Consider the following 15,826-nt stretch of genomic DNA (forward strand, 5'->3'; position numbering starts at 1 on the left):
AGAATGGAAGACTATGCTGGCCGTTTCCGGCCATCGACTGGCTGACGGCAGCGAATGTTTCACCCCCCTTTTCTCTCGAGTTCGTTCTTGGGCGGCTGCTCGCTCTGTGGGTACATCTCTTGCTTGCTCTTGAGTTCGGCAGCCTTTTTCCTGCCCTTTGGGATTTTCTGCCAACCACCGCCACTTTCGTGGTCGTTTTTGGCCCCTTTGGCGTGTCCATTCTCCCGCGCAGGGCCGTTAGCCCTATGGTTCGTTGAATGAGCAGCTTCAACCTTGGAGGACGCCACGTCAGCCCGAGGCTTCGCCTTTGTCTTCGCTTCAGGCTTGACATCTTGACCTTGGCTCGGAGCGTTGCTGTGACTTGGTGCTTGGTAGAGAGGTAGATCAAACCGACGGGTCAAAGTTGGCGAAGGTGTCACCGTCTCATAAACAGGTGACAGGTGTTGCAAGTCTGTCGTCGGTGCCTTTTCTCCTGTGGCTAGATCAAGCTGTGCGATAAGCTGGCTTGGTGGGCCGCGCGGAGTAAACCTTTGGAAATGAGCCGAGGGATCCATTACAGGACCTGTGTAATCTGCCGCAGGGTAAGCGGCAAGACCGAGTCCTCCATCTGGTGTCACCGACACCATGTCATTAGTGTAGCGTGGTGATGATTGCACGTAGTTGGGCGGTTGCGAAGCTGACGAAGAGCCATTCACAACGAGTGGGCGCTCTGGGTTTGGAGCTGTCGCGTAAGATGGCGCCATGGATTGAGCTAGCGGCGCCTGTGATTGTAATAAATCGCCATTTACTCGGGGCTGGGTCGCCTGCTGCGGATTTTTGAAGGACCCGTCTACTTGGGGTAATCCAGCTGGCACTGCCTGATCACGTTTCGACGCAGGGCCTGCCGGCTTGAACCCTGATCCATTAACAACTATCGGCTGCCCATCCGGGACTGGCTTGTTAACCCCTGAAGGGCATGTCGACGAAGCCAGCGGTGTCGGGCTGGTCCCCACAGAGTAGGCTCTGCCATGACCTAAAGGGGAAGGGGAACGCGAAGTCCGCTTTTGTATCCTGTCAAAGATATTGTGAGGGAACTGGTCGGATGAAAGTCGTCTCCGGCCTGCAGTGGATCCTTGGGGGCCGAGGTCCCCAAAAGCAGGCATTCCATTTGCCACAGCCACTGGTCGCGAGTTGGAGCTATTGGGATCGAGGTAGTAGCCGTAGCCTTTGTCATCCGCAGGAGAGGTATGCGTGATGACAGTTGGGTTTGCATCAGCATCAGTTGCTTCGTCTGGTATAAAGCTGGGGATGGGCCGTGCCTTGACGTGCCGCGGAAGAGCGCCCGGTGCCCCTCCATTCACCACAGGGGGTACTCCAGGCAAACCTGGCACAGGTTGCGCGACTGGCATTGACCGAGACGCTGGCTGGGACTGAGATCGTAACGAGCTTCCGGAGGCCGTTGCGCCAGTCTCGCTCGCGGCGACCGTCCTATGAGGGCTGCGGCGGGGCTCGGCGCTTTGGCCGTTGGATGGTGACGATGGATAGGTAGTGAAACCTTGATGTGCGTAGAACTGCTGGTTTTGCCACGGCCAGTAGTATAGTTCGGGGCGCAGCGGAGCCGTAAGAGGCGGGTTCTCAATCGAGTTCGTTCGTGACCGTTCAGTCGACGTCTGGGGTTGTGAGGCGTTTCCGCCCTGCATCCTTTGAGCGTGTGCCAGGGCTTGCTGTTGTGCAAAAGCTTGGTTTTGGGTGTATTGCAGAAAACGGAGGTTGTTTTCCTGTTGCTGTAACGCCGACAAAGTCTGCGCCAGAGCATCATGAGACATGTAATTCAACCCGTCTTGAGATGCGACAAATGGATAACCGGGGAAATACATTTGATTTGCACCGTTGTCAAATGCCGTACTCGATGATGCTCTGCGATTGTTTCCGTGGTTGTTGTTTCGATACTGGCCCTGCTGCCTCCCGCCCCTGCCGTTGCCGCCTCGTCCTCCCCGGTTGTTTTGCTGCGAAGCACTTCTAAGCAGCGCAGGCCGGGGTGCCGAGACTGGCTTCTGGAATATCCTCTCCTCTTCTTTCGGGAACTCAAACTGCTCACAGCAGTCGCTCAGTTTTCCTTCTGAGATCAACTCGAAGGCACGGCGTAATTCGAGATGAATGCCGCGGAACGATGTGTCATCAGCCGTGTTGCCAAGATTGCGCATTGTGTTGAATGGCTCCTCCACACACAGTTGGTTGTTGATGGCAAGGTGCCAGTGCTTTTTCTCGGTTTTTCTCATCAGCTTCCCAGAACGGACGCTCAAGGCATGCTCTCCATAGTCGAATTCATGGGCATAAAATCGGAAGAACTGAAACAGTAATTCACCCAGTGTCGACTTGTTCTTGGCGCATATGCCGCGCAATTTTTCAACATCGTCGGCAAAAGGACTTGGCTCTCCGTCCTTCTTTGGAAGCCTATATTGGAGTTGTTGGTGAAGCGCCGGAACCACAGGAGGCTTACGCAACTGCAGGAAGGCAATGATCATGCATATCCATGTGTACGAGCTGAGTGTGCCACCAAATGCTGCCGTACCTGTTAGCATCATTTTTCTTGCATAGCCCCTTGCCAGAAGTCTTTACTTACCCGCATCATTCATTACTCTGCGCCGTGTCCAGTATTTGATAATCATCGCCAGAGGCCGCACCCGCTCATCAATATCAATGTATGTTCGGATCATGCGAGTGTTCTCGAGCGCGAGCGTATTGTTGACATTCATGTCGCAGGCAAGTTGGAACTCAGGATCCCAGGCTTTGACAATGGGTACCTTGGCGGACGAAACGCAAACAACCTTCTGGAATCCATCTGCAATGTGTTAGCACAGGTTAACAAGGATGGTGCATTTGAGATGGCTACGTACGTTTAGCTAAGAGGTCCGCAAGGATACAAACGCCCTCGAGCTCTTTCCAGGGGGTCGTGATACATATATCCACTAGAGCGAGTTAGCACGAGGTTAACCGGCAAATAACAACCCGAAACCTACCATCAGAATCATCTGAGCACAGCAGGTTGCCTGATGATCCAAAAAGGCGAACACGTATCTCGTGGCCCGGCCATGTGTCATTCAGGAGTTTTTCCAGCTTCTGAATCAGCTTCCCTCGCTTTTCTTCAACGGCCCCTGTCGGTTTTAACCGATCGTAAAGTTCCCTCATGTCTGTACTCAACTTCTTCTCGACATCTTCGGTCAGTTTGTTTTGGACCTTCGTCATGTCCGATCGGTCTAGCCGCTCACTCCCTATACTGTAAGGCATTCGTCGCCTTGAGCGCTCCGGTATAGTCTCATATTGACATCCACCACTGCGAGGGGGAGCGGTCTTAGGGAGGGCAGGTTGCCGTTGGTTTCGGAATAGGCCGAGCGGGGTGAATGGCCATGGTTCGCAGTGGGTGATGGTTCCCGTGATTCGAACGAGAATTTACGCGCGTGTTGATGAGGAGTAGAGGGCACTGAGTTTGAGTGAGTCGGCGGTGCCACACTTGCAAGTGTCGCAGGTGATGTCGAGGCTGCAGTCGGACGGACAGGTAGAGTGTTTTGCGTCTTTTGATTTTGGTTCGGATTAGAGGTCACAGGCGCTGGTGCCGACGGTACCGCAGTTGTCCGTGCCTGCGGTTTTTGCGGCATCTTGTTTGAGTGTGAAGGAATGGAAAGGGAAGCAGAAGATTCCTTCCCTGTTATAACAGCACAACTGGCTTTGTTGGTGGTGTTCGGCAAGCCTCTATTCCCATGGCAAGTCTGCGAGCCCGGTTTCGAGCGGGTAGAATCCTTGTTATTCGACACCTTGGATGTCGAACGAGATCGATTTCCTCCGATGTGAATGGTCGGCGTCGACAGAATGGGCGGCAAAGGAGGTGTTTGAAGCCCTCCTGTTCCTCCTCCTCTACCCCTACTCGGCGCAATGAGTTTGTTGTACTGCAGAAGCTGGGCCTGGTACAGAGAAGATTGATGCGGGAAGAGGATTGGGATCAAGTCGATATGCGGCTGGCCGCTGTGAGGAGACTTGCTCAATGTAGCGGGGCTCAGTGGCGTCGCTGAGGCAGGGGGCGTTGGAGAAAGAACAGAGTTGAGTCTCGGGATAGCAGGACTGGACGTTGAGCGACTCCAAAGCAGTTTTGGGGGATAATGATGTTTTGAGTCTGCCGTAGTTGGCCTGGTGTCCATGAAAAGTTGGTCGCTGGCTAAGATAAAGCCTTTGTGGTCGAAAGACAATCGGCGTTAAGGCAGGGAGGGGGAGATAACGCGGCGAGTCGAGTGCTGTGACTTGTGCCCCTGATGAACTGGTAGGAATCGCCGAGTAACTCGTTCGATAAATGAAGTGCAAGGCAGGGCCAAGTAGACGGCCGTGATGTGGTCGGCCGAATTCACCGGCGATTGCTGTTGGTCCAAGGCCAATGGTGCTGCAGCAGCACAGTAGCCCTAGACTATGGAGTTTCGAACGAGTGAATGGATCAGTCCAAAAGCCCAGTTATCGGAGGATCGGCACTCGCTTTGGGATCAATGATGAAATGCACGCTGGACACTCTCGCCTCGGGTCAACAAGAACCAAAGCGCGCTTGCTCTGCTCCTACTTCGCGCTGAACGCTCGACTTTCTCGTCTCTTTTTCCTAGTATCCCACAATTCTTGCCTGGGGTATGCAACAATGATTTCGTCGCCTCGAGGAAGGGTATCGATATACGCGTGGGAATGCAAGTGTGCCGGTCGCTAAGAAGAGAAGACAGCTAAGGACATAAGTACGTTTCGAATCGTTCGCTCGTCTACCGAAGTTACCACAGAGCGCTCGCAAAGGATGCTGTCCAACTGTCAAGTCGAGGAACACGGCCGAATGGTAGTATGCACCACGCTTCCTTCTATCGCATCCTAGCAAAGCCTGTCAAGGAGAGAAGTGAATGGGTAGCAAATGGTGCTACGCTGAGGTTGAAATATGTGGCAAGAAGAAGGAAGGAAGGAAGGAACAACGGCCGGGACAAACAACACGAATCGACGTGTGTATGTGTGTTGGGCGTGGATTGTGTGTGCGTGCGAGTGAGGGTGTCGGCTCTATAGGGGCGGGCTGTCGCGAGAAAGCCTGGGGGCCGGGCAAATTGATGGGGGAAGAATGATGTTATGCGTTCCGCGGTGCAGGCCGTCCGTCTCGGTCTCAGCTGCTAGGTGAATCTGCCACACCTCGCTCTCGGGGCGAATGTCGACTTTCTGAGAGTAGGAGGTTGCGTGCGGGACAGGACAAGAGAGAGGAGAGAGAATGTGTGTGACGGTCTCCAGGAAGTAGTGGAATACGAACAAGAACGAGCCCCCGTCTACTTACTAGACGTGATACGTACTGTAGGTAGGCCCTGGGCAAAGTCACATCAACTGAATGAGTGGTTGATTGGGTCAAATGGGGGGATGGATGGACGGATGGATCAAATGGGCACGGTTACAGCCCAGGTCACGAACGACATGGACCTACACGTAACTGACTGCTACGCTTCCTCCTTCTAGCCTACTGCTGAATTGGTCAATTGATTGAAGGGGTCCAATTCCCAGCAATGCCCGTATGGAAACGAGTAGTTCCGGGTGCTGTAGTGCTCGTGCTAGTTCTGACGACCCAGTCAGGTAGGCTGCCCGCGGCCTATACGTATACATGTAGGTACATGATGTACGGTCATACAAAGTACGATTCGATGCGCTAAACGGGCGACCTATGCAGCACTATTTCTAATTTGACAGTGAATAGTGCGAAGATCCAACACTGTTTAGAATTCGGTGCAATTGTGGTTATTTTTGGCCGGCATCGATGAAGTCAGGACGCATGCACAACAAACACTGGGGGCTGGCTGGCTGTATGTTAAAGCCGACTCAGCTGGACAGTGCTGCACAATGCCGAACACGCCGAACCCTTAAAATGAAGTAATGCCGTCCACGTTCTTCTTGGCCTAGTTAGTGCCGTATACCTATCGCAACATGGTCTTTATACTTGCAAAAGATCAAGTATTTCTTGGTTCTTCATTCTGCAAAGAGTTGTGCACATGCATGCTGCTGCTACGTGTTGGTCCGTTGGTGCAAAGCAGAGAGACGGTGATGAGGGGACAGTGTACCCGGCACGGTACGGCTCAATGTTGGTTGTAACTTGTGCCATTTCCACTGGTCATCGAATAATTGAGCTGGCCGCGCTGGGTGGCGGGCCTATAAGCATACTAATAGAAGGTACCTCCTAAAATGCATTAGGTAGGTACTTTTTGTTGCCAATGGGGGCAAGATACCTCCTAGGTAAGGTATTACAGCCTACTGACCATTGCCGGCAAATGCCAATTCGTCGTTCCAGAATTTCACCGTTTCCCCAAGCAGTTGGCGTAGAGCGCAGGCAAGCCCAGACAGGGCAAGGCTTATTTGGAAAGCAAAGCATTCATGGATCAACCCAGCCCGAACGAGGGGAAAGTCCAAGTCACCAGAAACGCCTCGAGAGCGTTCAATGGCCAGCGGAGAGGCTGTCAAAAAGTCAAGCACGAGCGGCCAGCCAAGTCTGTGCTGGGCCATGCTTCCATCATGATGAATGACAGCACCAATTACCGAGACAGAATCCCCGTAGAGTTTGGGACAATCTGCCAAATGACAGGAGGTTCGCAGTTAGAGGGAAGTCAAACATCGAAGCACGACAAGCTGCTGGTTGGACAAGACACCAGACACCAGACACCAGCAACGAGAAAGCAAGTTGTCCGCCGTCAAAGCCATCATCGTCATCATTGACCTAGGAATGAATGGTATGTACATGCCCGTTTCGCTCCCCTGCCTCATTGCCGACGGCACTTTTTTTTCTTTGCCTCCTCCTCTCGGCGACGGCATTCTAGGATGCGTATGTCCTGCATTCTTTAAATAACTCGCAAATGCCCATCCCGAAGAAAAAATGGCGTTTACACCCTTGAGATCGATCAATATTCCCCGAATCCTTCTTTCATCCTTCCACCGTACGAACACCTACTTTCCGCGATGGAGAGAGCCCCAGCTGGCAGGCATGCATTATCGACGTTGGACTGGGCCCCATGGCCACAAGTGGGTTAGCCGAACTGCCTTGGCCGGTGTTCTATTTTCGAAGGCACACAGGCACACTGTCACAATACAGCACGCAACAAATCCAGCCAGCCAGCTGTGGGTTATCATTTCTTTTTGGCGACAGGTCGTTCTGATCTGAACGCTCCCCCGTCTTGGTCACCACTCGACCGAGACATTCTTCCACATGCCCATGCCCCGGACCTTGGCCCATTGTGGTCAACTGTTTCAATGCCAGCTCCTGCTCCAGTTGCAGCCGCTGCAGCAGCTCCTTCGCAAGTACCTTCAGCAACCGCAAAGGTCCTTAACCAAGCCATTCCAATCTTACCTGATGGACTGGAAGTTGCTCCCCACTCAAACCACCCCCGACTCCTTTCCCCCCCTTCTGCTCCTCCTCCTCTGGATGGGTACCCAAAGTCCCGAATGCAGAGACGAACCATCGCTGCCGAAAGTTGCTGACTCTTGTCACCCCCGCTATTTGACCCATTCAACTCGTCTGATATCATGCATACACGCCAGCGATGAGGCGGGCCAAATTGGCCAAGTGCTTACTCCTACATAGGCACCCGACCGTCGGCACAAACTGGTCATTGACCCTGCATCGTGGCAACGCTTCTCCATGAGCAACAGAGTCGAACACAGTTGAAGCTATCGTGGCAATACGACCATTTATTTTCCATATGAGGTACGCAGTAGTGGGTGTGATTCACGAGGGCTCGGATGTCCAGCAAGTGCCCACTGCCTGCAGCAACGCACGGTCTCTGCAGCGGCAATCATCCGCCTGCCTGCGACCTTCAGCCCTCAGCCGTCCCGCGCAGCCCAGCATTGCACGCGAAATTAGCGACGAGTCAGATTTTAACGCTTGACAAGTCTGTACCACGGTTTCTGTGGCCGAGGTTGACGAATCAAACCCCGATCCTGTCCTGCACATCTTACCATGTTCGTGGAACCGTCAGCAAGCACTGCATGCTCATACGAAGGAGAAGGCTGGGAATACTCATCGCGTCAGCAACTCAGACGCGGAGGGCTAGTGCGGGTTTTCAGTGACGTTCCTCTGTGCCTCTCCTGGAATCCTAGCATTTCTCGCCTTATACGACATGTTTAGTAGGTCACTTCGGCATGCTCAGTTGACATGATCTCTGTTTGAGTCTCGGCTTAATAAAGGTAGGGTCGGCTCTCATGATTGATAGAACTAACAGTCACAGAACGAGTTGAGGATTCCGACATCCCAATGAAGGCTCGCAATGTGTCTCTCAAGCACGGCTGATGTGACGTCAATTATCTTTTCAGTCGTTCAAGTGTGGAAGACGCCGACTGACACGGCGGCTTAGACATGAGAGCGTTCCAAACTTCGTCACTGGCGTTGGCTTCAGCTCTCATCGGAGTTCTCGAGAGCCAACGCTGTTAACCAGGTCTGTGACGTCGGTACCTCCTGCCACGGGGGGCTACTGGTAAGCCATCCCTCCTATGGGGCTTCAATCAGCAGACCAGCAGATTGTCTTGCCCAGCCTGCGTCTAAGATGATGTCAGTTCGGATTTGATACTTCGTCTCACAACAATAAGCGGTTGGCGAAGTCTGGCTTGCTCGTCCAAGCCGATATCAATTCATAAACTATGGCGATGGAGTATGGCGAACCTGGCGGCACAGTCGACGGCGTGTGTCTCCATTACGTCCGCATCCATTTAGGCACGTATGTCCGTCTAATCGCTCTCTTGATCTTAAAGCCACGAACCAGTTGAATGCTTCCTTCAGGTGGGTGAGGTGGAAGCTCAATGCGTCCTATGATGGAGAATTGGATGGCATTTGTCTGGGCAGTCCCTACGTATAGCGGTCAGCCAAGGGGAACTTCGGCAAGCGTGAACCGCCTTGCATGTTTTCTCGTATGACGGCCATATGCCTGGGCCAAATCTGTATGCTGACGTTCCTGTCTATGGAAACGGGCAGCCAAAATCGTGAGCCGAGTGATGCGCTCGTCGTCCAGCTACTATTGTCGATAGCGCATATAGTATGGCCCATGACGAGCAAACTCGTTGACTGTATGGACCGTGCCATCGATGAATGGACATGCATCACAGCTACACCGAAAAACACCAAGGTGAGGAGTGAGACATGAGATTCAGAATCTGGGGTAAATAGCCACCCACCAAGGCACCCTAGTATCTGGGCTTTCCGGGTCCACGTGATTCCTTTCTCGCAACGCACCTGATCATTGTCTCCGTTGAGATATCTGTTCACCGGAAGCTCGTTCCATACGGCTTAGGAGGATCTACGGATACGGATCTCATCAGCAAACCTTCCGTTTTAGGGTGGTTATATCAATTTGAAAACACGGGCAACGGCATCCAGAATGTTACCTCTTCAGGATGGGCCGCCAAGCCCAAAATCTGCCCCCCTCTTTACCCGATGCCATTTATTTTATATTGGCCTGATCCAAGCACTGTGCCTCGTCCGCCCTTCATGAGATGGAGGCTCGTGGCTAGACAGTCCGGCCGCTTGATAGATCAATGCCACTAATCAGATCCGCCTCTGCCGCAGACTTGGCCCCCAGTCGGCTGCGCGGGGTCTGCTCATTGCGTCGGCGTTTCCATGACTGATCGCTACTTCTGTTCCAGGTAAGTTGTTTGTCGCGTATAACCTGTATCCCATGTTTGCTTGTGTGCCTATCCAAGCAATTCGGGGAGCCCCATGCTTCTTCTGGCCCGGTGTGAGACTGTCCCTCGGACAAACTCGATATTTCAAGCAGGGGGACTCTGACGGCTGCATCATCGCCATCACCAAGAAAGGTCCAAGAAGAGCCGTTGCTGCTTTGGGATTTTATTTTACTTTTCTTCCACATCTTACATAGGTCTTGGAGGGCATCACTTGGCAGTTTGGATCGGCTTCTCATGCTCATTTCTGCCTGCAGTATTATTGTTTGCCATTTTGAGCCTTGCTTTTCTTCCCCTTCTTGCTAACACGTCCATAGCGCTGTTGTCTTGCGCCGAGTCCGCCCATGGTCACCGATGAGAGGGGGCACCCGGTCCTGTCGGTGCCTTGAGCAGCCGGGCCATCTGCCTCCGAGACGGCACGAGCCGCCGTATGCTACATACATACCTATTTCGAACGGATCCTCAGGCGCCCTGTTTATTGGTGCCACCGTGGCCGACCTAGCACTGAGCTGGCTGGTCATTGATTCCTCGTCCGTTACCGATCGGGTATCGGCCAAGGCACATTGGCTGTAGAACGATCGAGTCTACTACCTAGGCCCGGACCCCAAGCAAGAAAGAAACGAAGAGTACAGACCCTGAGGCTCATTGGACGAACTTCGTCCCAAAACGGGGTTAACAGCCCAGGCTGCACGCCGGGGCTCATACATCAACGCCCCCGAGCGAGGCTCACGCCAGGCTCAGGTTGGGGTTCGGCCCTTACTAAAAATGTGACCCCTCGTCCGTCCCAAGCCGCCCCGCCACATTTCCGCGACTGCCCCTGACCCTAATCCCGATTCTCTAGGTTTTAGTGCCAGGGAGGTGGGAGGCTAGGGTAGTGAGTGGCCGGCCGTTGAAGGCCAGCCCCGATGGGGGAAAAAGCCCAAGGTCCGATGTTACCTAGCCAATTGGGCTATGTTGCGTAGGGGGCTCGTGGGCAGCAGCACTGACCGCAAGCGCGCAAGTGTGCAGTGGCCATCTCTTTGTCTATCTATTTCACCCCCACAAGGGTTCTCGGATGGGTGGGGAACTCAGGGATATCTGGTACAAGTTCGAACAGCCAAGGCGACGAGACGGCTCCTTTGTGTCAAGCTCCAAGCAGAGCTACAAGCGACGCAGCGGCTCGGTGAGTGGTAAACTAGAGTCTCAAGCAAGACTAGGGGGCTAGAGAAAGTCGCAGGAGCAAAAGTAGCTGACTGGAAAGAGGGAAAAGAAGCACACCAGCTAGCAATATGTATGTTTCAGCCTCGTGCCATTCCAGCTCGACCGAGGCGTGTTTCATATTTCCCTCTCCGCGGCGACATGTCTGCCCTCTTTCTTCCCACGCGAAATGGACGTCTCCCTTCTCTTTATTTTATTGACCTGCTGCTAGGTTGAAACCCCGAACTGAGTCGATCCCTTGCGCCTTTGTTACCAATAACACACAGCACTTTCCTTAGCTACATATCGGCTGCCAGCTGTATATCCTACCGAGAAGCGAAAGAGAGAGCGAGAGAGAAGAGAGTCACTCAATAGTGGATATCCTTGCATAATTCCCAAGTCGACCCAAGATGTTTTCCAGTCTCTCGACCAAGCTTGCCATGCGCAAGGTCGGCATCAAGAGCGACACGTTCGACTTCTCCTCGCCCGAGCCCAAAAAGGGCTCCAAGGGCGCGCCCGAGGACGACGAGCCGGCCAACGGCGGCTGGGCCCAGTGGATGACGGTCAAGAAGCTGCCTCTGACCGCCCAGGCCTGGCTGTCGCCGCTCCCGCCGCCCGTCCCCATCGCCCCCGAGTGCCCCACGGTGGGCGACCTGGCACCCCTCGATCGCGACAGGCAGTTGCAGTTTGGCGGCGGGAAGCGCATCGTCGTGCTCTTCCTGCGGTGTGTGGGCTGTGCTTGTAAGTTGGGCGAAAACCCTCGGCCCCCTACATCCTATTACTATTAGCCCCGGCATGCACGATTCATAGCTAATGCAGAGATGCAATCCAATCAGTCGCGCAGAAGTCCTTCCTCGCCCTCCGAACGCTCGCCAACCGCCACCAGGGCAAGATCACCTGCGTAGCCGTCTCGCACTCGTCGCGCGACGCGACGCGCAAATGGATGGACCTGCTGGGCGGCGCGTGGAACGTCGAGGTGCTCATCGACGAGGACCGCGCCATCTATGCGGCGTGGGGCCTCGGGCTGGGGTCCGTGTGGTACATGTTCAACCCGACGACCTTTTCGCAAGGGTGGAAGGAAAAGGGCTGGCTCGGCGAGAAGGTCGCGGGGTCCATCAACCGGACGGGGAGCATGGGCCCCGGAGCGGGCGCTGGAGCGAAGAACAACAGCAACAGCAGCAACAAGAGCGCAAAAGGAGGAGTGGCCGGGGCGGGTGCGGCGGTGGACGAGGAAGATATGGAAGGGCCCAGTACGGCGCTGGGGAACAAGTGGCAGCAGGCGGGTGTGTTCGCCATTGACGGCCGAGGCACCGTGGTCTATGCTGAGAAGGCGACAAGGGCAGATGATGTCATGAACTTGGACGCGGCTGTCCAGATTTTGGGTCTCTGACCATGTCCCTCCCATTTGGACAAGGAGGTGGGGGCTGTGAGCAGGCGCTGCACAACATTTCGGGTGAAGCGAGGGAATCTGTATCTTTTGTTTGTATTTCAGAGCGAGGCGTACCAAATGCAAAATGCAATTTCGGGTTTTCTATTACAGTTGCCTCCACGTAGCCCGACTTGTCATGCCATTCTTCCCGACAGCCTGAGATAGGAATCCGGATCGGCTATGGGGCCATGTTCCACAACCTGTCGTACCGCAAGATAGGGAGACAAGTTCAGATGGTACAGCAGCGTCTGATGTCTTGTTGCACCCTATATTCGCGACGAATGCGTCTGGGGTAGCCCCTTATATCGAGAACTCAGGAGATTGGATATGACGAATCACGTAGTCTTCAATGTCTCCGAAAATGCGACGTGCAGGTGCCCCAAAGTGTGTATTGATCCATTTTTGTTACCAAAGACCCCTCCTGAGCTTGCCAAACTCCCCTATGCGCAGACCGAGAAGCGATACCTCCTTGATGCTTTACAACGAGTCCCATGCCAACCAACAAACAAGCGTACGCTGCAGAAAACCAACCATTTCAAGACCACCGAAAACGACAACCCATTACCGCCAGTTTTGTTGTTGTGTGTGGAAAAGCGCTGCCCCGAAAGAATATCAAACTCCCAGTACTGCAATATTATAGTGATGAGCAAACTCCTTTCCGTCCGGGTGTAGCCAACGCGAGAAAACACACCGAATCCACAACATGTCGACTCCCTATCCATATGCCTTTCCCTTGCCCCCGTACCGCAACAGAGCCGTGAAAACAAAATTCAATAACCTCGGTCTTTCGTATCCTTGGAACCCCAACCCCAGTTCTTGCCGACCAAATAGGAAAAAGGCGAGACAAAACAAAAACCTGAATGAACCGCACCGACTGGCTGAGACCCCTATATATCGAGGTCCGAGATCTCAGCGTCTGGTCCGGCCAACAACAGGCGAACATGATCCAGTGCAGAAGAGAAGAAAGAATCGAAACACAACTCCAAATCAGGGGAATACCACCCAGGTCTGAATCAAACCCCTATTTCCGTATTCCATAACAGGACCCTGAACACCTCATGCTGATGCTGGCAACGCTTTCCCTCGTGCATGAAACCCGAGTGACCTGAACACCGTGTTTTGTGCTGGAAATGATATTATTCAATGTCGTCATTGTCATCGATAGAGACGGTGCTCGAATTAGAAATGAATGGGACCAGGACCTAACCCCAAACGCTGGCCTGGACACCTAGGCCGGAAGGCTGTTTGCCCCAGACACCAGATCCGTTGCCCCAGCGGTTGTAGCCATCTGGGGTAGCACTGGCCGGGTTGGAAGGAGCTCCAGATGCAGGGAGTCCCTGTCCGTTTTCGTCGCCATGGCCCGCTGCATTGAAACCATGGCTCAATGGGGATGGCAACGGAGTGGTGGAGCGCTTGTTGAGGGCTGGATTCTGCGCTTGGGCGCTGACCGACGGGCGAGTTCCGATAGGTGCCACAGCACTACCTCCCTGGCTCACAGGCCCTCCTTGGCGAGGAGGAGATCCGCCGGGCGATGAGTTGCTGGTGCGGTTGGCTTGCTGCACAGCGGCGTCGAAAGGTCCCTTGCTGGCTGGGTTGGACTGAGGGCTCGCATTGCTGTTAGCACGGGATCCCGAAGCATCTTGAAGCTGTCCATGGTTCTCGAGGCCGCCACGTGCATATTCATAGGCGAGAGGGGAGGGGCCTCGGTGGCTGGAAGGGCCAGTGGACAAGCCAGGTCCACCAGGTCGACCGCCAGTCGCCTCGTCGGGGTAGCCGCCGTTCTCGCTGAAAGATGCTTCGCCGCCATAGAGTGCGCTTCGTTGGCGGGCGATCAGGTCGCGGCGTTCATCCTCGGACATGTTGCCAGGGCTGAGGGCTCGTTCCGTCTTGACGGGGTAGGCCACGTCAGATAGAACAGCTACGACATCTGGTCAGCGTGAACTCTTAAACTGTCGATGACTCTGAGGGGTGGATTTGGGATAGCGGTAACAGGCGGATGGAGAGAAGACGCGTCAATACGAAATTTGCTCGGATTTGCAGCAACATGGTGAGGAAAGAAAAACATGATACATGTTGGTTCCACCCTTGCGGGATCTTCGTTCTTTCTTTCTTTTGTAATTTGCACGACACTGTCTTTTCTGCGACTCGTCTGTGGTATGATAGGTAGGTAGATAGGGTTGGTTGTGCTATACAGAAGAGGGCGGCCTACTTCGGTTGTACTGCTGCTCCTGATGGTAATTGCGCAGCTCTCGCTCCCGCTGAGCTGCCAATCTCCGCTTTGCCTGCATCATCTGCTCAGCCTCGTTGGAACCGCGCGAGGACTGGTGTCGCTGGGCAGCGTAGAAGTTTTGCAGGCCGCCGCCGGTGTGGCTGCTGCCACTGCCCAGGCGCGCGTCTCCGAACTCTCCGCCGACCGAGTTATGACGCGAACCGCCAGGTCCAGAGGAGCCACGGCCGTCTGCAATCCCGTTAGCCACCATTGATCCTTCTCATAAAGCCCGGCCTCGTCCTCGTCCTCCCATCATCGAACCCGACATTCGTCCTCGTGAGGGTGGGGTTGGGAATCGGCCGGTATTCGGGCCCTGCTGAAAGGGGACCAACTCACGTCGCATGGGCATCGGAGGACCAGAGAACATCTTTCCGCTCTTAACGAGATTATCGATGGCCCGTTCGACCTCTATAAGCGCTGATCGTTAGCTGGTGATTCCCTTTTGACATCTGTGATCGAGGCACACCGCCTCCAATGGTGAAGCAAGTAGGAAGCGATCGTGGTTCGTGCGGGAAGGTGTTGCGCAAATTCCATCTCTACCAGGACTCCGTTTCGACGTACCCTCTATCTGATGCGAGAACGCAGCCAACTCTTCGCGCGGGACGGTCGAGCTTGCGCCTGTGAATGACGGTCAGTCAACTCGTACTTCTCAAGCCTGGAATCATCTTCGACTCACCAGACCGAGCGGGCGGAGGGGGCGGCGGCGGGGTTTGGTGGTTCCAGTCCGGTTGGCCACCAGCACCTGCACCGGGCCACTGCTGCTCGCCGTAGTATTGCGACATGTCGATATCAGGAAAGATCCTTCTCTTCTGCTTGCTACTGCGACTGGCTGCCAAAAAAAAAGTTCGAGAGGCGAACGGATACTCGCAGCTCGAATAGACGTTTCGGATCGGTCTGGTACAGATGCAGAAGTGTCGTAAAACTTCAATGTGCTTTCGTCGACCACCTCTTTCCTACACGAGTCGTACAGGTCGGTAGGTAGTTTTGTAGGTTCGGAGGGATCCCCTTCGCAGACCGAATGTTAGTCTTCTGAAGAATATGCAATAAGGGGAAGAAATCGGTGGGAAAAGAGTGGGCATAGCACTGGGTACGCAGGACGAATAAATCAAGCAGCGGCGCCAGGGTGAATCCACCACGATCGGGTATATGTACCAGAAGGCAGCTGAAGGAACGACCAGCAATGCGCTTGCAACCGGGAAGAGAGGGAAAAAAGAACTCTTGGCTGTTGGCCAAAGAGCTGGAACTTTGCGGTACTGGTTTTTGGCTTA

General features: G+C 54.2%; 4 protein-coding genes across 4 annotated transcripts; 2 read left to right on the top strand and 2 right to left on the bottom strand.

The window, feature by feature from the left end:
* Positions 1-59: 59 nt before the first annotated feature.
* PG986_003317 (Pap 25a associated domain family) lies at positions 60-3,225 on the bottom strand (the record flags this gene model as incomplete). Its single annotated transcript, XM_066839539.1, has 4 exons — positions 60-2,542; positions 2,603-2,821; positions 2,877-2,948; positions 3,000-3,225. The coding sequence occupies 4 exons, from the start codon at positions 3,223-3,225 to the stop codon at positions 60-62; spliced, it is 3,000 nt and encodes a 999-aa protein (XP_066704603.1).
* Positions 3,226-6,534: 3,309 nt separating this feature from the next.
* Positions 6,535-7,494, top strand: PG986_003318 (uncharacterized protein; the record flags this gene model as incomplete). Its single annotated transcript, XM_066839540.1, has 3 exons — positions 6,535-6,607; positions 6,672-6,749; positions 7,109-7,494. The coding sequence occupies 3 exons, from the start codon at positions 6,535-6,537 to the stop codon at positions 7,492-7,494; spliced, it is 537 nt and encodes a 178-aa protein (XP_066704604.1).
* A 3,776-nt stretch (positions 7,495-11,270) lies between these two features.
* On the top strand, positions 11,271-12,250 carry PG986_003319 (uncharacterized protein; the record flags this gene model as incomplete). Its single annotated transcript, XM_066839541.1, has 2 exons — positions 11,271-11,601; positions 11,697-12,250. 2 exons carry the CDS (start codon positions 11,271-11,273, stop codon positions 12,248-12,250), a joined length of 885 nt encoding a protein of 294 aa, XP_066704605.1.
* Positions 12,251-13,491: 1,241 nt separating this feature from the next.
* PG986_003320 (uncharacterized protein) lies at positions 13,492-15,340 on the bottom strand (the record flags this gene model as incomplete). Its single annotated transcript, XM_066839542.1, has 5 exons — positions 13,492-14,207; positions 14,499-14,747; positions 14,895-14,966; positions 15,120-15,176; positions 15,235-15,340. The coding sequence occupies 5 exons, from the start codon at positions 15,338-15,340 to the stop codon at positions 13,492-13,494; spliced, it is 1,200 nt and encodes a 399-aa protein (XP_066704606.1).
* Between the last annotated feature and the right edge of the window lie 486 nt (positions 15,341-15,826).

The sequence above is a fragment of the Apiospora aurea genome, assembly GCF_038362705.1.
Source record: "Apiospora aurea strain CBS 24483 chromosome Unknown utg000002l_segment0_segment0, whole genome shotgun sequence".
NCBI classification, from domain to species: domain Eukaryota; kingdom Fungi; phylum Ascomycota; class Sordariomycetes; order Amphisphaeriales; family Apiosporaceae; genus Apiospora; species Apiospora aurea.